General features: G+C 38.8%; 4 protein-coding genes across 6 annotated transcripts; 3 read left to right on the forward strand and 1 right to left on the reverse strand.

Moving 5' to 3' along the window:
• Positions 1-49: 49 nt before the first annotated feature.
• On the forward strand, positions 50-5,111 carry LOC135946771 (pyridine nucleotide-disulfide oxidoreductase domain-containing protein 2-like). The gene is made up of 11 exons (XM_065495133.1): positions 50-249; positions 300-487; positions 1,211-1,366; positions 1,428-1,587; positions 1,651-1,819; positions 2,137-2,278; positions 3,642-3,849; positions 3,901-4,057; positions 4,356-4,509; positions 4,567-4,674; positions 4,804-5,111. Exons 1-11 carry the CDS (start codon positions 156-158, stop codon positions 4,993-4,995), a joined length of 1,728 nt encoding a protein of 575 aa, XP_065351205.1. The 5' UTR covers positions 50-155; the 3' UTR covers positions 4,996-5,111.
• Positions 5,032-9,224, reverse strand: LOC135946772 (molybdate-anion transporter-like). Its single transcript, XM_065495134.1, has 6 exons — positions 9,141-9,224; positions 8,648-8,821; positions 8,024-8,472; positions 6,864-7,194; positions 6,663-6,800; positions 5,032-5,904 (listed from the first exon to the last, which is right to left on the reverse strand). Exons 3-6 carry the CDS (start codon positions 8,470-8,472, stop codon positions 5,479-5,481), a joined length of 1,344 nt encoding a protein of 447 aa, XP_065351206.1. The 5' UTR covers positions 8,648-8,821; positions 9,141-9,224; the 3' UTR covers positions 5,032-5,478.
• Positions 9,225-9,502: 278 nt separating this feature from the next.
• LOC135946773 (mesoderm induction early response protein 1-like) lies at positions 9,503-17,620 on the forward strand. Of its 3 annotated transcripts, none has more exons than XM_065495137.1 (7): positions 9,503-9,696; positions 9,771-9,914; positions 10,189-10,432; positions 10,567-10,655; positions 12,380-12,793; positions 13,593-13,720; positions 13,794-14,251. In XM_065495137.1, the coding sequence occupies exons 1-7, from the start codon at positions 9,688-9,690 to the stop codon at positions 13,819-13,821; spliced, it is 1,056 nt and encodes a 351-aa protein (XP_065351209.1). In that variant the 5' UTR covers positions 9,503-9,687; the 3' UTR covers positions 13,822-14,251. The 3 variants fall into 3 exon arrangements, with proteins under 3 accessions (XP_065351209.1, XP_065351207.1, XP_065351208.1); XM_065495135.1 differs by lacking the exon at positions 13,794-14,251 and adding an exon at positions 16,049-17,620 and having other exon boundaries at positions 9,504-9,696; XM_065495136.1 differs by lacking the exon at positions 13,794-14,251 and adding an exon at positions 16,049-17,620 and having other exon boundaries at positions 9,505-9,696; positions 10,207-10,432.
• Positions 17,621-18,138: 518 nt separating this feature from the next.
• On the forward strand, positions 18,139-20,252 carry LOC135946982 (chitinase-3-like protein 1). The gene is made up of 9 exons (XM_065495518.1): positions 18,139-18,215; positions 18,447-18,647; positions 18,809-18,909; positions 18,965-19,084; positions 19,142-19,260; positions 19,389-19,491; positions 19,554-19,739; positions 19,849-19,965; positions 20,030-20,252. The coding sequence occupies exons 1-9, from the start codon at positions 18,173-18,175 to the stop codon at positions 20,141-20,143; spliced, it is 1,104 nt and encodes a 367-aa protein (XP_065351590.1). The 5' UTR covers positions 18,139-18,172; the 3' UTR covers positions 20,144-20,252.
• The last annotated feature ends 292 nt before the right edge of the window (positions 20,253-20,544 follow it).

Below are 20,544 nucleotides of genomic sequence, written 5' to 3' on the forward strand. Positions count from 1 at the left end.
CGTGCCAGAGAGCCTTGGACTTCGACCTTGACGAGCAGATAAACTGGTCTCGGAGACGCCTCTAATGCTTATGCTGCTTTTGGGTGCGTATATCGTTAGTCTAGACGAATACCTGGATCAAGGAGCACGTACACGTCTCTGGCGGCGATAACAAAATGCTCAAACTGAGCCGGAGATGGGTCAACATACAAGATGTGAGGCTGATGGCGAAACGCAGCAAGTCCTACGACGCCGTCATCATCGGAGGAGGTGATTGACTAAATGATTTCATATTCATTCTGTTTCATACGCAATCGCAGGTCACAACGGTTTGGTGTCGGCGTGCTACCTGCAAATTTCAGGTGCGAAGGTGTGCGTGCTGGAGCGCCGGTCTATCGTCGGCGGTGCCGCTGTCACCGAGGAAATTGTGCCCGGCTTCAAGTTTTCAAGGGCCTCGTACGTGCTCAGCCTTCTAAGGCCAGAAATCATTAGAGATTTGGAGTTGAAGGTTAATATTATATTCTCCAGCATCCAGAGCTACTTTTTCCTATAAAAAATTACCCCATTCAGAAGTACCATATATTTTTAATTTTCTCTATTCGCTTTATCCAGATAAATATTATTTGTCGATAATATTTTCTTGGCAGCGGAAAATCAGAATCAAGGCATAATGATGTAATTTTACCAGATAAGCTTAAGTGATATTTTGTTATTGAATAACATCTAGGTAATTTCCCTTCAGAAAAGATAATTATTTCGATCTAATTCATCCTATTTTATATTTATTTACTAAAATAAATCAAGGCGAAATTTTTAATATCGGTGAAGAGATGGATTTTATTTTTTAAAGATGTTTCATTTTATGTGGTTGGGTTAATAAAGAAGGGAGCGCCACCCTGTGGTGGCCACCATATTATAAAAACTAAATTGTAAAAATTGTCCACTTCCAAGGAGGGAATTTTTCTCCAATCGTTTTAGTATCTTTTTGCATCCTCAATCGGTCAAGGTGTCAAGTTAACGTTCCTTATTCCACAACCTTTCGCGCCAACGGATAAAATTGGAAAATTAACATCCATGCATACATCTATTTTTTTTTATGAAAGGATAAGAAACATATAAATGCTATAAGTTACAAATTTATTTGATAATATATGGTAACTTGCTGATATTTTAAAACCTGGAGAAATGTTATATTTTTTCTGACTTTTTCCACCTTCTATGTATTCAACAGAAGCACGGTCTAAAGGTGCATTTAAGAAATCCCTCGTCGTACACGCCGATCCACGACAGCCTGTGGGCCAAATATCCTGCCAGGTCACTGACCCTGAGCAGCAGTGAGGAATTCAATCAAAAGCAAATAGCGCAATTTTCTAAAAACGATGCAGAGGTATTTTATAATAGATCTAATTAGTTTTCTGGTGTTTCCATCATCACATTTTTTTATTCAGGCTTATCCTAAATACGAAAAATACCTGGAGAGAATGGTCGAAGCGATTGAGCCACTTTTGGACTTGCCAGCGTCTTCAGTTAACAGACTTTTAAACGGTGACCAAAGCGTTTTGAAAAAGGCATGGAGCGTATATAGAAATAAGAGAATCCTCAAGGCAGGTAATTCTGCAATTATACTTAGTTACATAAGAGGCATGACACGATTTTCAATAAAAATTCTAGCAAATTCCCTGATAAATCTCGGTGGTGATCTGAACAAGTTCCTCGAGCTCATGACCGCGCCGGCCACCAAAATCCTGGACAGATGGTTTGAGTCGGAGCCCCTGAAGGCAACTCTAGCTACGGACGCTGTGATAGGAGCCTTTGCCAGCCCCAGCAACCCCGGAACCAGGTACTTTTATTGTGTAATAAAATTCTCCAGTCCTTCACGATGAAAAAGCCACTGTTCAGGACAAAACTTTTTATTGCAAAATTTCTCAGTCTTCACATACATAGAAAAGTGCAGTCAGTGCCTGGCGCTGATATATACATCAATATACACAATTGTCATTTTGAGAGATGGTAACTCGAGCTGCATGAAATTATCTTATCTGCGAAATATGCGCTCAGCCGAAACCGTGTGTTGTACATTAAACATTTTGTTCCAATTTTCGCAAGACACTTTTATCCCTTATAAAAAATTCACAGCATTATTTGATTTCCTCGCAGTTATGTCCTGCTGCACCACGTGATGGGTGAGCTGGAGGGCGTGAAAGGCGCCTGGGGCTACCCCGAGGGGGGCATGGGGGCGGTCACCCAAGCCATGGCCTCCAAGGCGAAGTCCCTCGGCGTCGACATCTTCACCGACACGGTAACTATACGACCTGCTTTTTTAAATACGTGTTGCGCACTCTGTCCTCGGGGAAAGCAGGTAATTTCACTGCTACAGGGCCATGGTGAACACAAGCTGCGTCTTGTTCTCGTGCTGCTGGTGCTGGGTGGTTGAGTCGGTCGTCGACTGCGCTCCGAACAAGGTGTTGCCCTTCTCGTCGAACAGGGAGCCTCTGCGTTTCTGCGACTCGCGATACCGGCCCGACTTGGAGATGGTCATCCTGCGCGAAAAGGGGCTCTCGGACGGCTGCTTGGCCGCCTCGTCGCCGCCGCCGGCCTGCTTCGTGCTGCTGCTGCTGCCGCTGCTGCTGCTCATTGCGACCGACGATGGCGATGTGTGATAAAAAGGGCACACGACGGTGCTTGTGATTTTCCACCAGCTTCAACAATCTTATCGCACAAATCAATATCGTTTTGAGGCGTCGGGCGTCGCATTCGACAATCTAATTACAGGGAGTTAAATTAAGGCATGACATTGTGTCTTACAGCAATTTGCGTCGCTTCTTCTTATCTCAGTCAAGAATGGGGGAACCTTAAAACCATGAAATTATATTTTTATAATTCAATTATAATTATTCGGCTTATAGTTAAATCAATTTATATTATTTGAGCGTTTTCCATTTTTTAGCAAATGCAGATTTTGTTAATAGACTGCTTACCTTAAAATGGAACCGCATATGTTTTTTTCTTAAGAGGCCTCAGTCCTCAGCTGCTGGATAATTTGGGTTAGGTAGGTGGCGTACATACACCTATGAAATATAATCAAAGTGCTCTTTTTGACTTTCTTGATTGTTGGCTTTGCTTTCCCCAGAAGCCCTTGATTTTCGATCCACTTTAATTTGTCCTAAAAATCCATACTCACGGCTGGTGTTTTCTATTTCAAAAGCTACAAAATTTATCAAAAATATTTCAGGTGGTCCAAGATTGTTTTTTTTATGATCAGGAGACATTGATACGATTGATGAATAGAATGATCCAAAATTATAGGTCCCGCGGGCGCGTAATTTTATAGACGGTGGCTGGCTGAACCGGCTGCAGCTGAATTTTGGCCCAGCGGCTGAGCATTTATGCCGGCAGATGAAAAACCTTCAAAAGTGAAGTTTGATGATGCGTAACGGCTCTTAGGGCCGGAGGCTTATTTTATTCTCTGGCACTTTTCAATTTTTTCGACTCTTTGACCGGCGGCTGGCGTGGCTTGCTCAGCTTGTCCAATAAGTCACGGAGGCTTGCGGTTAACCACGTGGCCCTAAATTAATTGACCGGCGCGGCGCATTAAAATTTTAATCACTTAAATGATGTGCGGTGTAAGAAATATAATGCTATAATACTGCTCAATAAATTAGGAGGTGAAGGAAATCATTTGGGACGAGCACAATGGTGCCCAGGGGGTAGCAACAACTAAGGGAGAAGAGTTCAAAGCGAAACTGGTCCTTTCCAACGCCACCCCAGAGGTGACCTTCATGCGACTTTTACCAAAAGAATCCCTTGGTGAAGAGTTCAGGATGGCCGTGCAGAGCATTGATTACGAGTCGCCGGTCACCAAGATAAACGGTTGGTTATCAGGAGTAAGTCTGTGATATACTGACCGACATTTTTGAACAGTTGCCGTGAAGGAGCTTCCCAACTTTCTAGCCGACCCAACGCGTGACCAGGGGGTGGCAGGACCCCACCACCAAACGACTATCCACTTGAACTGTGAGAGCACCGATCTCCTTCAGAATGCTTACTCAGACGCTAGAGAGGGGCTCATTTCTAGAAGGTAGTTAAATTCATTCAATTGGTAAATACATTTATGATAAACAGGAATGCATTTATTGTAATTTAAATTAGATTTCAAATAAACAAAAAGACTAATAAGAGTTCAAAAATACTCGGATAATTCAGTTTGATTTTGTTGATAATTTAAAAATTATACAATATGATATTGTAATAAAAAAAAATGTGAAGGAATCTTTGGAAGCATTAGTTGGAATTAAAAAGTCTGACAAGTAAAAGTTAAAGAAGTTTAAAAGCCAACCTTAAATTTGAAAGCTGGATATGAATCCTTTACTTTACAGGCCTATGCTAGAGATGGTAATTCCGTCCACTCTGGACAAGACCATCGCACCACCAGGATGTCACGTGTGCCTGATCTTCTCGCAATTCACTCCATACCACTTGAAAGATGGCAGAGTATGGAGCGAGGAAACAAAGGACTCATACGCGAAACAGGCAAAGCAAAAAAGAGCCACGAAGCAACAAGTTCTGATGGTTTGAAAATTTCCTCAGGTGTTTAATAATATTGATGAATACGCGCCCGGTTTCTCGTCGAGTATCATTGGCTTCGAGGTGCTGTCGCCACCTGACCTGGAGAAAACCTTTGGACTGACAGGAGGGGTAATTTGCAAAAATTTCAATATAATAGTTTAATAATACATTTTCGTGCTCCCTCAATTTTAAGAAACAATTATTTGTAACTGCTTTCACCACACGAATAAAGATGACAATATTAATTTCAATTTACAGAATATTTTCCACGGTGCTTTATCCCTGGACCAACTCTTCACTCTGAGGGTTGGAGGCGGATTTGGCCCCTCGGCCCCGGAGACCCCTGTGAAGAATCTGCTCTTGTGCGGAAGCGGAGGACACCCAGGTGGAGGCGTTATGGGCGCCCCTGGCAAATTAGCGGCGGAGGAAGCCATACGATTACTCAAATGACAGATATTTTAAGAGGAGGAGTGAAAATCTGTGCTATTCAACTATTCAATAAAATTTTAATGATTATGTTACAATAAATAACACATGCTTCAAAGCTAGCGAAAAACAGAAAGCGAGCAATGCAGTGCTAATTTGTAGGAAGGAGGGACGTTCTTTTAATCAGATGAAGAAACTGAATCTTGCATATTTCCTCCCTTAAGTCGGTTTGCCTATCACATTTTCAGCGGCTGTTTCACATGATTACTTTGAATTTGTCAATCCAGATTAAACTCATAATATATAAGTCAACCACCTCATTCTTAATATTTTAACCAACAAGTTTAAATTCTCTAACAAATCACTTTGTTGGTTTGCTGTAATCAATAATTTGTGCAAATAGTTTCTGTCTCTCTTATATAAATAATCACGTTGCCGAAACAAGTAACTCACACGTACACTCCAAACTCATTGTCAGTTTCTCTTTCTGGAAATCCGGCCATGTGTTCACGGCTCCTCCGAGCTCTTGAGCAGGGGTTCTTCCTGGATCAGGGCCACTGTCGGCGTCGATTTGAAGCGTTGGCAGAAACAATAGGCCACGTAGGTGGCGCCCGCCAGCACCACGGTGCACATGAGGAACATGTGGCGGTTGGTCTCGGCGTTGTTCTCCGTGCCAGAGTGCAACCACAGCAGGCCTCCGCATGTGATCAGGTTCATGGGCACGCGGAACCAGTTGATGATGTTAGCGCGGTACTGCTCCGGCACCACCTGGCTACGCAGCGACCCGATCGCAGGGTAGTACATGCCCACGCACACCTCCAGCAGGATGAATGCGCCCAGCGAGATGATCGGCGCCCCTGATGAGTAGGCGCACACCAGCGTGCAGCACAGTGCCAGTCCGCACGCAGCCAGCAGCACCTGCTCCGATTTCACCTGCAACAATTTGTTGATCAGACATTTTCTCGAAGAAGAAAAAAAATCGTGCTAATTTTAGAAGTCCCGTTTTTTAAAGGAGAGCTCAACTTAACAGAGATCAGTAAAAAATAAACTCTTCGTTGGGTTAATTAAAACCTTGGTAACCAAATAAATTAGAAGAAACAGCAGAATTGTTAATGCGTTCTGATGAGAGGATTTCAAATTTGCGAATTACCATGAAATTTTTTATTTTTATTTCATTCTGTAAATAATCAATAAAATTAACAGCTAACAATTATTTGTGTCGAATCAGACTGAAAACTAAATTAAATTTTGTTAAAAAAAATTGGTAAAATGAATTCTAAAAATTAAATAAACGTGAGAGTAAATTTAGGAGCATAATTCAGTTGTAAAATTGCCTTTGCCAGAGTTCATTTATTTTTTAAGGCTTCTACTCCATAGCTGTAAGGCGCAGGATATTTAATTCCAATGCACAAGGCGATTCCAGTCAGGTTAAAAGTCAAATGGGCGTTCTTATTTTACATTTTTTCAAATTAACAAACTTTTAGAAAACATGATCTCAACATTGGATTGTAAGCCTTTGCAAGATTTTGTCTTGCTCAAAAAGTTAATACCCCATCTTTTTTAAATTAGCCTTTTTAAATCAGTTTCCTGCCACGTATCCATTAATAAGGCTAGTTTATAGTTTAAGTATTTTAAAAAAGGTATCACAAGAGCCTGATTAATCCAGGCCAAAAATTCGTTGCAAAACTTACCAACTTTGAAGTACAAATCGAGTAAATCGAAGAGCCAATCATGATGGCAACCATGAAACAAGAGAAGACGAGCCCCAGGGGCGGCCTGGCTGGCTCCAGCATCGGAGTCCAAAGAAATACAAAAATGTACATAACAGCCTGCAAACAAGAAAATAATCCTCAGTAAAAATTTATAAATACGAATTAAATAAATTACTCTACCTCAAATAGCGCTTGCACCATACCGAGCTGCAGGGTCGTTGGGTCTGAGAGAATGTACCTGAGACCCTTCATGCACGAGAGGCCAGGCTCAGGGTTCACCGAGCCCCGATTTTCTGGCCAATAGTATCCAGCCCCTATTCCAGCAACGACCAAGCACGGCACAGAGAGCATAAACGGCGCTACCGGACCCCACGACAAAGTCTCGGCGGCAAAGTTGGCCACGATGCCTGCTATTATGGCCAGGAGGCCGTTGTAGAAGGTGGCTTTGCTGAACGTTGACGAGATCCACTCCACAGGGAATCCGTGGTGCTCTCTGTGCTCGTAAACATACCTGAGAAGCAAGTTACAACAGCCAAATAAATATTTTTGTAGATAGAGATGAAATGCTGCAAAATATATCTTATATATAAAAAGTAAACATGATTTTACATTGCCTGCAATTTAAAAAAAAAGAACAACATCCTGATTTTTGGTAATTTGTTAGGGTGCTCTATAGAAGTTTCGGAAAACGCAGCTCACAAGAAAAATTTTATTAGAATTATTAATCTTAGAACATTAAATTTTGTGCCAAAAGATGCCCAATTAGACAGCCTAACACATTGATTTTGCCCACATTTTTTAACTATCCAAATTTGGGTAATTTTAGAATAAATCAATAAGAGTACTTTTATTTTTGTAACCATGTATATATGGGATAAATAATGTTGCCTTGGGCGTGAGTAACATGCCTAGAAAATTTAAGGATGGTGAACTCAAGAGGGACTCAAATTCCCAATCACTCAGCTCATTTGGTATTCAATTAAAAAAAAATCTTCTCGAGTTTACCCATATTTATATCACGAATAATATTGTGTGAATGTGACAAGTAGAGGGCAGAGTCATAGGCTAGCTGGCAATGTCAAATTTTATTAAAAACAAAGGACATTTAGAGAGGTAGGTGTGCCAGTCCTATTGATAAAGAGAAAAGAAAATATGAACCACATATAACTCACGTTATCTGCACTGATAAAAAATCTAAGAAGGCTGTCAAAATTGTAAGACCCACTCTTTTGATTAGCCAAAATATTTTTTTGCAGGTCGTGCATCCCAAAGCCATGCACTTAAAATGATTTCAGAAAAAAACAAGTCAAGCTAGTTGTTCTTATCAGCCACATACATACCAAGCCTCAAAACTTGAGAAAAGCATTGATGTGGAAATTCCGCCCAAGATCCTCCCGAAGAGCAGGACAAAATATTCTGGGCTGAGCTTGGTGAAGCAGCAGATGGAGTAGAGCACAGCAAAGCAGACACACATAAGTTTGCGGCCGAACCGGTCGGCCAGCGGTCCAGTGCTGGTGCCGAACAAGATGCTGGCAGCAAAACCCACGACATAGAGCACGGCGATTTGCGACTCAGCAAAGCCATAGTAGCTGTACAGCTTGTACACGTAGGGGCCTTGCAACCAGTCAGAGAAAAGGGCTGGGAAGTAGACTATGAAGAAAAGTCGCTGGAAGCGCAGGAAGTCTGGGTTGGACGCCTGAAGGGTCGGCTGTGCTCGCGACGCGACCCGGTGGATGAAAAAACACAAACAGCCCAACGCAGCCAAGCTGCCGTAAACTTCAGTTTCCATCTGAAAAATGATTCAAGGAAAAATTTAGACAAGTGTTTACTCACTCCAAACACATCGAATGCAAAAAATTTTAACCAGCTCCAATATATTATTATTATATTAGTTAATTCCCTGATTTTGTGGATTTTGTTTTAATAAATTAAATAAATATTCCAGATTAATCTTTAGACTTTACCTTTGCAAAGGAAGCAGTTGAATGGTTTTCTCAGTTAAGCGACGTTATTTCATGTGGCAGGATTTTACACAAGCCGTCGTCATCACAGCACTAGCGTGTCGTGTTTGCTATCGCTATCAACATGACGCGCAATCGGCTCCATCGTGCCACGCCGAAGTTGTATCCTGACTGAAACTAAAGGAAGTCGAGTTAATTTATGTGTGCAGAAATAGTTTCATATGCCAGGCAACATCATTAAATAATATTAAACAGAAGTATTATTACGTTCTCCTAAAATTAAAACTTGAAAAAATTTCTACGTTTGTGGACAAAATTATCTTTGTAAAATCAAGGAAATAACAAAAACATTTTGACCACTTTGACATCAAAATAACCTGAAACATGCGTTTGATTTTTTAAAATAATTTCAGTTTAGTTGAAGTAGGAAATTTCAAATAAGAAATTATTAAATTGTTAAGCTGTAGCTCAGCATTTAATTGCAAGCAAACCTTACGCAGGCAAATAATGCTGAATTTAATTTTACAGTCACCGTCTGCTATGTTTTTGTTTTCATTCGTGTTCTTGCGGACGTCTTACGTTTACTTGATTATAAAACCGGTTTTTAAAATAGATCAAATTCAAGGAGGTTTGCTCTTTTTTCTGTTATCTATACAATGAATCAATTCGTAGCTCATGAAAATTAATTTCACAGTATTTTAATTTTGTTTCATTTAGTAATATTGTAGATTTTTTTTACAGAATTTTAAACTGTTGACTCGATTAAGTGTTTATCAGATTTTTTTAAAATACCGGTAATACCGGTATCCTATTGAAGAGATTCCGGTTACTACTCCCCCGCCATAATCAAGGAGGTTATTTTGTAAAATTTTCCTGTCGCTTCCGCAGCATCCGAGTAGTCCTTTGTTTACGTCCTACGATTGCTGTAATGAGTCTCGGACGAACTGTGGTTTTCTGCAAATTCTTCACTTAAATTGTCGTCGGCGCTGGTGTCCATCGAAAGGACGCGTTTCCCTTTGGCTCGGACATCCTAGTGTGCAGTCATGGCCGAGGTAAACACCGCTTCCAAGTCGACACAACAGTGGCTTTTGGCGGAGCTCGTCGACTGATCTTGTTCTTTCGGCAGGCGAATGTCGGCAAGAACGACAAAGACTTCGACCCGAGCGTCGAAATGCTAGTTAACGACTTCGACGACGAGCAGACCTTGGAGGAGGAGGAAGCGATGGAGGCCACAGAAGACACTCAGAAGGAACTCTGTAACCTGAAAGAGGTGCCATACTTGATTCCTCAGGGGGGTTCTCCTGGCTTTGCGGATTTAAAACCACCCTCGAGCGATTTCCGTGTCCAGCTTAAGGTCAATTTTGTGCTTTACTTTTCACCGCGGTAAATTAACAGCAAATTAACGGCTTAAATAATTTTGGCGCGCTTTGCCTTGTGTTTGTCTGGGTGTTTTTAAAGCCCAAGCTGGTTTTCGTGATTCAATTGTTTAAAGTGTTTTGAAACCATCTCTACTAGTTGTGATGTTGATACTTTTGACTGATTAGCTTCGTTCCCAACTTCAGGAGGGAGAAATGCCTCTGGAACAACTCATGGCCATGTATGGGTGTTACGCGGGAGGTGGTGAACCACCTGCTGAGAGTTCTGAGGAAGAAGAGGAGAATGACGCGAATGAAGAGGAAAATGAAAATGAGGAGAACGTTGAAGAGGAAGCTAGTGACTCTGAAAATAATGGCAAAAACTATTCTGAACTGCAAAAATTGTATGAAGATGAGGCACCAGCTAAAAAAGGTATGATTCACCAATATTTTCATTTCAAAAAAAAATAGTGAACTGCGTCGCAATAAATAATAAACAACTTAGTAAAAATATTGCGCAATAGTGAGTAAAATATCAATGTTTTGCAAAAATATTTTTCTCTTCAGTCCCAGGAACTTCTAAAGGAACCAATTCAAATGATGAGGAAGATGAAGAAGATTACGATTACAGCCCAGAGGAAGATGAGTGGAAAAAGGTAGGACTTTTTATTATTGAAAACATGTTTTTGAAAACATTTGAAAAACAGTAAACATTTAAGACTTTCTTTCTATAACTGAGACATATTTGAGTTTGCACGTTAGTAGATGTCTCATTCTGGGCTGATTTAGTCTTCTATAGATGTCACAATGCCCAAAATTTCTAAAAAAATCGCGTCGCCAACATGATAGTGCGAAAAAAGGCAAACAAGCAAAGAAATGCATTCTGCGGCCTAAGGATCAGAAACGTCAGGTAGTCTATTAAAAATTAGGAGATTGAAAAATTATTCGTTTTAAAGCGTCTGTGGAGATTTCATTTCAAAGAGTGGCAAATATTCAGTTTATTTTATGAAAAACCATTGCGGCTATGATGTTAGATTAGATCATTTTTTTAGCACATTTACGCAAACTTTTTTCAACAAATTTCAAAGAGTGCATAAACCATCGTGATTTATAGAGACTTTTCAATTCTCGGAAATTCTACTCCCGGAAAGAAACGCAAGTTTGATGACAGGTTCCCTACTTGTAGTCTGAACAGACAAAATTACGACATAGTTACCTAGTATAATATTATGTTTTTAACTCTACCTAAGTTGGCAATATTTGTTCAACACTTTTACATTTCTACTGTAAACAAACATATAAATATTTATTTGTTTCCATTTTTGTTAATCATTCTCCGCGGTATTCATAAAAAAAACAATGCTATTATTGGAAAGGTCAATCTCACGTTTTCTACAGCGGAACATAAACACTTAAATTATTTGCCAAATTAAAATGACTCATAAATTTAATAAACCTGTTGTTATTGTTCTGAAATAGTTTAATTCTTTTGCTTGCTTTTTAAAATTTTGAATCTCGAGTTTGATTGAAAAACCATTCTTTAAATCAAAACAAAACATAGTATATCAAAATTGTTACTTAACTGAAACAAACAAATAATAAATAAATATATTTATTTGTAAACAAACAAAACTTTTGTCTATTGAAAACATAATTTGAAAAACAGTAATCATTTAAGAGTTTCTTTATATAATTAAGACATTTTTAATTGCACGTTAGCAGGTAGAGACATCCTAGGCTGATATAGTCTTTTAAAGCTATCACAATGCCCAAAATTTCTAAAAAATCGCGTCATTGACATTATAGTGCGAAAAAAGGCAAATGAGCAAAGAAATGCCTTCTAAAGTCTTACGGGTCAGAAGTTTCAGGTATTGTATTAAAATTAGTAGATCGAAAAATTGTTTCTAAGAATTCGAAGTAAAGTGACTGGGGATTTTATTTTAAAGAGTGCATGGGAAATAATAATTTATTTGATCAAATGCCATTGCGCCTGTTAGATTTAGATAATTTTATTTTGCATATTTACGCAAACCTTTTTTAACGATTTATTCGTTGATAAATGTATATTTATTTATTGGTTTAAGTAAAGCAAAAATTTTGATATACTAGGTTTTCTTTTGATTTAAATAATAGTTTTTCATTCAAACTCGTGTTTAATGAATGATCAGTCCAAAATTGTAAAAGCTAAGCAAGCAAAAGAAATATACTATTTCAGAGCAATAACAACAGGTTAATTCATGATTAATTTTAGTTTGGTAGATATTGTACGGTTTTATTGTGGAAAATATGAGATTGACCTTTCTAATAGCATTTTAATTTAATTTTTATTTTGCTTAAACCGTCTTTTAAACCATTGAATCTAATATAATCCTGATGGCAGACGATCATGGTGGGCACGGACTACCAGGCGAGCATTCCGGAGAGCCTGAGCAAGTATGGCGACGCGCTGCCTTACGAGAACGAAGACAAACTGCTGTGGGACCCAATGCGGTTGCCTGAGCACGAAGTCACCGAGTACCTGAGAAAGGCGGCGCGGCCGTCGTCGCCGCTGCAGACGCCAGGCGCGACGCCGAGCACCATGGGCCCCCTGCCGTTGGGCGCGCACCTACGCGACGACGAGAACGCGCTCTATGTGTTACAGCAGTGCAGCTTTGACTCCAGCGAGGCGCTGCGCAGGATCAACCTGGGCGCGCAGCCCACTTCCATGGATGTGTGGAGCGAGGAGGAATGCCGCAACTTTGAGAACGGCATCAGAATATATGGAAAGGACTTTTATTCAATTCAAGCCCATAGGGTAAGTGTTTCCTTTGATTAACTATTTGATTTCGAGTTATCTCGATAAAAATTATCACTGTTAAAAATAAGGACATTAATTTAACTAAGAGAAAATAACTCAAAGCTCATGATGGTTAGCCTGGTTAGCAAACAGTGAGCCTTTGGCATTGCAATTCTTGTAAATTTCTAATAACATGGTGTGTTTATGTTCCCTCCAAATATTTATCTCCTTAACCTGTCTAATTTATTTATGTATTGTATTTATTAGACACCAACGGTGTACAACACAGAGTACATTATATAACGATATTATTTAGATGCACTTTCTTATATTTAGCAGCTTGAAATAAGGTAGTAGTTGCATTATTTTTACATTTGAGGAAATGATACATGTCTATACAGACTTCATCGCAGAATTGGCATACACAATTAGCAGAAACATCTAGATGAAAACGTTTGTCTTTACATAACAGAAAATGATAACCATGGAAAGAGTATCTCGTAAAAACACATCGATCTTTACAATAAGGTAGCCACCAGTTCTTGTTTGTCATAGCTGGGGTACTGTAAAAATTGGGGTGAATATTTTGTTTTTTATGCATCATATTAACCTGTCTAATTAAATACCCATTTAAAATATTATTATGCTCGGCTTAAAAATGTGTCGCTGATCCAGATTTACATGCTTCAAACGGTTTTGGTAATTAATGATGTTTTTCAAATTGCAAGTTCATTTCATATAAAGTTTTCAAGACTCGACCATCCAAAATTTCTTGTTAACAGCATTGAAATTTCACATCTCTCTTCTCACGTTTCAGGTGAAAACGAGAACTGTCGGCGAGTTGGTCCAGTTCTACTACTTATGGAAGAAGACTGCACGCCATGACATGTTCGCCCACAAAACCAGATTAGAGAAGAAAAAATACGCCCTCCACCCTGGAATTACGTAAGTTGCAACACTTTCACAAATCTGCCTGCGATATTTAACCATTTTTAATTTGAATTTTTTCGCATTTTAGCTGGTATGGTAGAACCCCTCAATATTGAAAGACTTGTCGTAGGATCAAAATACAAATCAAAACAATAGGCATCCTATTTATTATGAAAGGTGTCAATGCCGCAAACAGTTCCTTTAAACATGTGATACTATTACAACCTCATGAAACGACTGATGATGAATTAACTGATCTTCCATATCAGATGAAGTTGGATACAAGATGCCTTGACAATAAACTTTAAGAAAAATATTACCAAATAAGTAGAAACTCAACGTCCAATTCAAATATGCATTTTACTAATGCATGAGCTGTACTTGATAACCAATAAGACAATAATTTTGATTTGTAATTCAGTGCAGGTTTAGAGTAAAGAAGTTTTTGTTCAATTTTGGCCAGCCACTTGATCTCAGATAACGGTTGAGAGGAGAAATGGCTTTATGAGGTGGCTTTTCGGCAGAATAAAATACCGGGTCAAAATATTCAGTTGTGTTTATTTATTTTATCATTGACACTGTCAAATCTTTCGGTTTGAGGAGTGCTATATTAATCCGATTCTTCTAGGATGACTCTGCCTCAATGAAAGGCATACAAATTTTCTATAAGTAGTCACGATCATCTACAGGAATCTGTTTTCAGACTCATGCTAAAGTCAGGGTGATAGTTGACTTTATTTAAATTGTTGAAAAGCACAGTTAGGATGAAATTTTTAAAAAGGTGTTCATTCTCACAATTTACATGCACGAATGTATCAATGGTCAAAAACTAAAAAAAAATACATGTGAGAAAGGGCAACGCCTAACGCCTTAGGTGGAAAAGGTGTTAACTTACACCTTACATTGGAGGAAAAAGGTAGCACAGATCTTGCGCATTTTCTAGTGCACAAAAAATGCTGTGGACTTAAATGCAAGAAGATAATTTTACAAACGTATATTTTTTAATGATTTGAATGAGTCGGATTTTACAATCTGAAGAAAAAGTGTAAAAATCTCAAGAATTGTATATAGCCCTTGGTGCATTTTGGGCAGTGCAACATTTGGCACACCATTAATTATTTGTTCTTCAGAACAAGATTAATTTTAAACTATTGTTCAACATTTTCAGCAACTTTTTCACTTTATATACGGACAAACATTTTTATAGTAGGAACTAAATTTTAATAAATAGGTTTATGAAAAAATCCTCATGTGGATAATGTTTTACTAGTGTTCGCAAGTTTCTACCAAAAAGTATTTACCAGGAAAGTGGTATTTTTAGCATATAACAAATTAATAATTAATTAAGTAATTGAAAGTGTGCCCCGCAGCAAAAAATCACTTAAAACTGGAAAATACCGCTGGTATTTACCACTGGTATGGTAAAAATATAAAACTCTGGTAAATCCCGAACCCTGGTTTTATTGTTTCTGTGTTTTATTACACAGTTATACAATTTTCTGGAATGAAAGTGCTGGGTATAAAAATACCTTTTATTAATTATGTGTGTTAAATTGGACAATGAAATTTCATCGCGGAATTAAATATAATTTAACCAGCCCGTTGGTTCGCATTGTTATGACAAGGAATTTAAATGCAATGAAAAATATTTGAGCGTTTCAAGGACCTTTACTAGCTGCCCAATGTCAGAGATGGCAAAAGGTGGTTAATTTAGTAACTCGAAATGCTCAAATAGCTCAACGGGCTGAGAGGTTCACTGGCGCTGACTCGCCACTTGCTGGTTTTCGCACCTTTCAAGTGGCTTTAGGGACAAATTTCTAGCGTTTCAAATCTAAGGCATTGATGCGAGGGTACAAAAAGATAGACACGTTGGCCCCAAACTCCTCTGCGGACTCCATATTATTCGCTTGGCGGTGTTATTGGGACCCGGTGATCTCATAGCCCACGGAATTTGCTGAGCAGAGGTTCGAAACAAAAAATCCAAGACTGCCTGGCCAAATTATATTTCAATATCTAGTCTGTATAAAATCTTCGGAAAAATTCACTCCATTTAGTGAGTTTTCCCCTAATTAACATAATTAAATATTCTACCGGTCTAGTCCTTGTTAAATAAATTTAATATCTTTTTGCGGCTACTAACATTTTAATTTATATATCTTTTTAACGAAATCAGTACCCCATTGTTAAAAAATATTCCCTACCACATTTTATAATAAAATTGAAATTTCATCTGAAAATGATGACAGAATAAAAAAGTCTTAGATTCCATCGTCCTTGTGAGGATAATTTTTTCAAGGCAAATGCATTTCTCCCGTCTGATGTTGGTGGTCTTGTGTGTTAAAGAGACTACATGGACCGGATCCTAGACGAGCAGGAGAGCAGCGGGCAGACGCGAGACCGCAGCCTGTCGCCCAAGTCCAGCTGCCTTCTGCTCGGCGACCAGAAGCGGAGAGGCGGCGAGGGCGCCGCGCAGGCAGCCGAGAGCGGCGCGGGCGCGCACACGCACACCCTGTTGTCCAGCCTGAACCACCGGCACCAGGAGGCGGTGGACGCCTACCTCAAGGACAAGGAGGCCGACTTCTCCTCCAGTACAAACTCTATTACGCAGGTGCAGTGACCCCGCGCCACTCGATCACCCACGCGAGCCTTTATTTTTCTAACGAATATCGAAAGCAAGCATTCCACCACCGCACCCCGTCACCAGCCACGTCGACTGACGCTGGCCATTGTTTCTTCTCGTTCCGCGTACTGCATGCGTTCGCTTCGATCAATCAAAAGTGTTTCTACACAACACACGTGCAGTTAGTTCCCCCTGTTGACATATTTTGAGAGAGCCCTTTTTTCGCGAGTATGAAAAACAATAATTATTCATAGGATCACACACGGTATCATGTTAACTTGTTATTTCCTAATCGTCCATCCGACAGGGAGAGATTGTTCCAAAAATTTTGCTTTGAATCGCCAAATAATTCATATTGTGTATCGGCATAAGAGAAGAATGTTGTGTCGCTATTATTGGACAAATTATTTTTTCAACGGTAATTTTGAAAAATGTGAAGCGTTTCCACTGACACATTTCTTACTTTTTACTCAGGCACGTCATTGGTTCTAAAATCTGTCTCATGTCTACCAGTTTTCCATGAAAAAAGGTTGCAGGAAATAACTTAATTTTAATTTGAAGGCAAAAATCGGTTTTTGTGTATAATTTTGGAGAGTATTAAAGTGTTCATATTTAATTTCCACCTCACATATGAAAACACTTTCCTTGCTTTTAATTTTAATCAAAATTTGCAATCCTAAAACATTATCTCTTCAATTTAAGCAAATCTGTGAGTAAATTGAGATCAATTTTAACTGCATTTTGAAATGTTTATCAAGTAAATGGAGAAATAATCAAAATTTAGTCACCATTTTTAAGTTTTTTACATCGATTCCTATCGCAAAATCAGGCGTATTTTCTAATGAGCAGGTTTTTTTAAGTAAATCATAATGTATTTTCCTTTTTTTTGTCATTAATATACTGATGCTGCCTTAAGTTGCCTTAAACTCGTTTTGCTCTTTTTCAGTGCATTTTATTCTTATCTATTTAGATCTTAATGAGATCGAGCATGCATGCAATTTTATTTCCAACCACTACTAAATTGTGCCAGAACATAAACAATCAAGTAAAAATTCGAACAAATCCATCCGCGGCTGACTCAACATTCTTTACTTGTTCCTTCTGTATAATTTGAATCCGCGAGTTAATGTAATCTCTGTCATGTACAAAGGCGAGTGTTATGAATGGTGTATGTTTATGAATATGTTCTCAAATGCAAGCACATCTGAGCCCTTTTGTGAGGGTGGTGCCCACGAAATGTACATTCAAAATGTAAGACCAGTGGAATAAATTGTAAGTAACACACATGTTCTTCACTATGGCTGTTTGTTTTTGACAGAATTTCATCTTCGAAGCACCTGGAAATCTTTCAGCCAGCGTCAATATATTTATTTTTTCGACAACTTGTTGAAGTTCCAAATACTAGTTTGAAAATAAAAATACCATGAATCATTCCAAAATGTTAAGTTAAAACTGTTGTATCAGCTCTAATTTGGCATAGTTTTACATTGCTTGTTGTACAGAGTTGGAATTTATATATTTGTATCAAATTCGCATTTTCTTTGCCAAATTAAAACCAATAAAACGCAAACAAATCATATTATTTATCTAGATACGCCAATCTTAAATTCTTGGTAACTATGCAACGATTGACGCAGGAAAATTAAATTTTCATTAAATTTCACTGCGCAGTGCCATTTTCATTCGCCTAAAGCGAAACCGATGATGCCGTGAAATGCGTCAAAAGGATTAACTGCGTACGGCACGCTCTATCAACCACTTATCTTTTGATAATTAGCATTCCTAATCCTTTATAAGCAAGCGAAACAAAATCAATATCATTAGTTTTCCAACTGAACTGAACCAAGATGAAGTTGCTTAGTGTGGCTATCGCTCTGTCATCCTTACTGGGTAATTCTTGCTCTTAATTATTCAATTCTTTTTTAATTAATTATTTAATATTTTAAAAATGTCAAGATATATTTTGCAGCTAGAATATATGTACTGAAATGTTTTGAAATTTAATTCATGAAACTTTTAAAGTGTACATCAGACATGATAAAAAAGCAGATCTATTTTCTTTTTACGTTTCTATTTTTATGATTGTGAATTTGTTTAAAAAATAAAACATATTGCGTGCAGCGATCAGCAGTTCAAAACTGGTGATTTGCCAATACAATTGCTGGGCACCGTTCAGGACGGATCCAGGCAATTTCACCGCCTCGATGATCGACCCTAAGCTCTGCACCCACGGCGTATACGAATTCGCAGCTTACAACCCTGAAACTGACGTGATCAGCCACTCCAATACGCACGACCTCGATTCGGAAGACGGCAAGCCTGGTAATCATATAGCTAAAACCACAAATTAATGACATTAATTTTTTATTATAAAGTAGATCTCTTAAAAACAATTTAATATCAAGAAAAATATATTTTAATATACTGTAAATTATAGTTCAAATTTTATATTTCAATAATTCTGAGATCTTTTTTTATTTTAGGAGGATATAGGCAAATGGTCGAATTGAAACTTCAAAATCCCGATTTTGTGCCAATGCTTGGCATCGGCGGCGCTGGAGCCGGATCAAGAGCTTTTTCAGCCGTAAAGTTTTACGAGTTGATCTAAAAAAGCCTTTTAATCTCTTTTGGCTCTGCAGATGGCCGCTGACCCTGCAAGGCGAGCAGCTTTTACGCAGAACGTGATAGACTATTTGAAAAAATTTAACTTTGAAGGTCTAGAATTCGACTGGGTGTCGCCCAATTATTTGGAAGACATGGTAAAAGTCATTTGATTTGTTTTTTTTTTTTGACTCGATATTTTATTATTTCTGCAGCTGAACTTTGGAACCCTTCTCACTGAGATGAGACTCAGATTCGACCAGGAGGGATTAGTTTTGAGTGCCAGTCTGCGTGCTGTTCCTTACGTGAATACTGGCTTATCAGTCGTGTCTGAGTGAGTACAATTTTATCAATCTCTGCATTTAAAATGTCAAACTAGAAATGGGAAATTTTTGAAAATACAACAGTTTTAAAAAATTTCTTAGTAACTGAACTAATGAGATTTAAACAACCAAACCCCAGTGCTGTCCATTTTGTGGTGTTGATGACCTACGACTACAACGGCCCATGGTGGTTGGTGACCGCCAATTCCGCGCCTCTCTTTGGCTCATACAATTATTGCGTGGTATAATAATTCAATCTCACCTTCGATAACCGATGGCTTCCACAAAACTTAATTTTTCGCAGAATCACTCTGTATTTGAGCATATTAAATATGGCGTGGACCAGGCAAAAATCGTAGTGAGCGTTCCAGCCTACGGAAGGTCCTACACCCTCGCCAATCCAGCGAGCAACAGTCTCGGATCGGTTGCATCTGCGCCCGGTGCCGCTGGTCCATACACCAGGATTTCCGGATGGCTGAGTTTTAATGAAGTAAATTTCTTCGTATTTTAATACACAAAATCAAAATATTGAATAATTAATTATAATTACTAAATTATGACTTCTGAGTTAAGTTTAAACAATTTAAATTACATATTAGCTCTCCGAAGACATCGCAAATTGGGTTACAGTCCGCGACCCTATCGCCCTAGTGCCGTACTCGTACAAAGGAGACCAGTGGGTGTCGCACGACGATGAAATCTCCACGAAAGCCAAGGTCTTGCTTGTCTTGTCGTCACAAACATCGCTCAACGAAATTAATCGATTCTGAAACTTTGTAGGTGGAGTACGTGAATAACCAAAATTTGGCCGGCGTCGCTGTGTGGTCGGTTGATGAGGACAATTTTTTCCAAGGCTTCACTCTGCTCAAGACCATCAATCAGTGGCTCAACTGACGCTCCAAACCGTATTATTAATAGATTAGCAAAGCATTCGTTAACATATTAAAACTATTTTTGTAATGAAAGTGATAAATTAGTGAAATAAATTTAATTGCTGTAAATACTGCCGGTGTTTATTTGATTTCCCCATCGAATGTCTTTACAATTTTTTGAATTCCAAAAGTGCAATGTCCCCTGTCGAGAATTTCGTCAATCTCCTTTGAACTCGGCGCTGTAATGATCACTGCTATTGGTCTAGATTTGCGATCAGAGCGAATACCAATCGATTGAAGATGGTGCCAAAAGAGTGATAAAATTTGTCCCGCGCGCGCCCTCCTCCCCCTGCGATGCTGCCGACGACCGCGGCGCTCTTTCAATCTAATAATAAACGGGCAGAGCCGCGAGCTAGTGATTTG

The sequence above is a fragment of the Cloeon dipterum genome, chromosome X (genome assembly GCF_949628265.1).
Source record: "Cloeon dipterum chromosome X, ieCloDipt1.1, whole genome shotgun sequence".
Taxonomy (NCBI): Eukaryota; Metazoa; Arthropoda; class Insecta; order Ephemeroptera; family Baetidae; genus Cloeon; species Cloeon dipterum.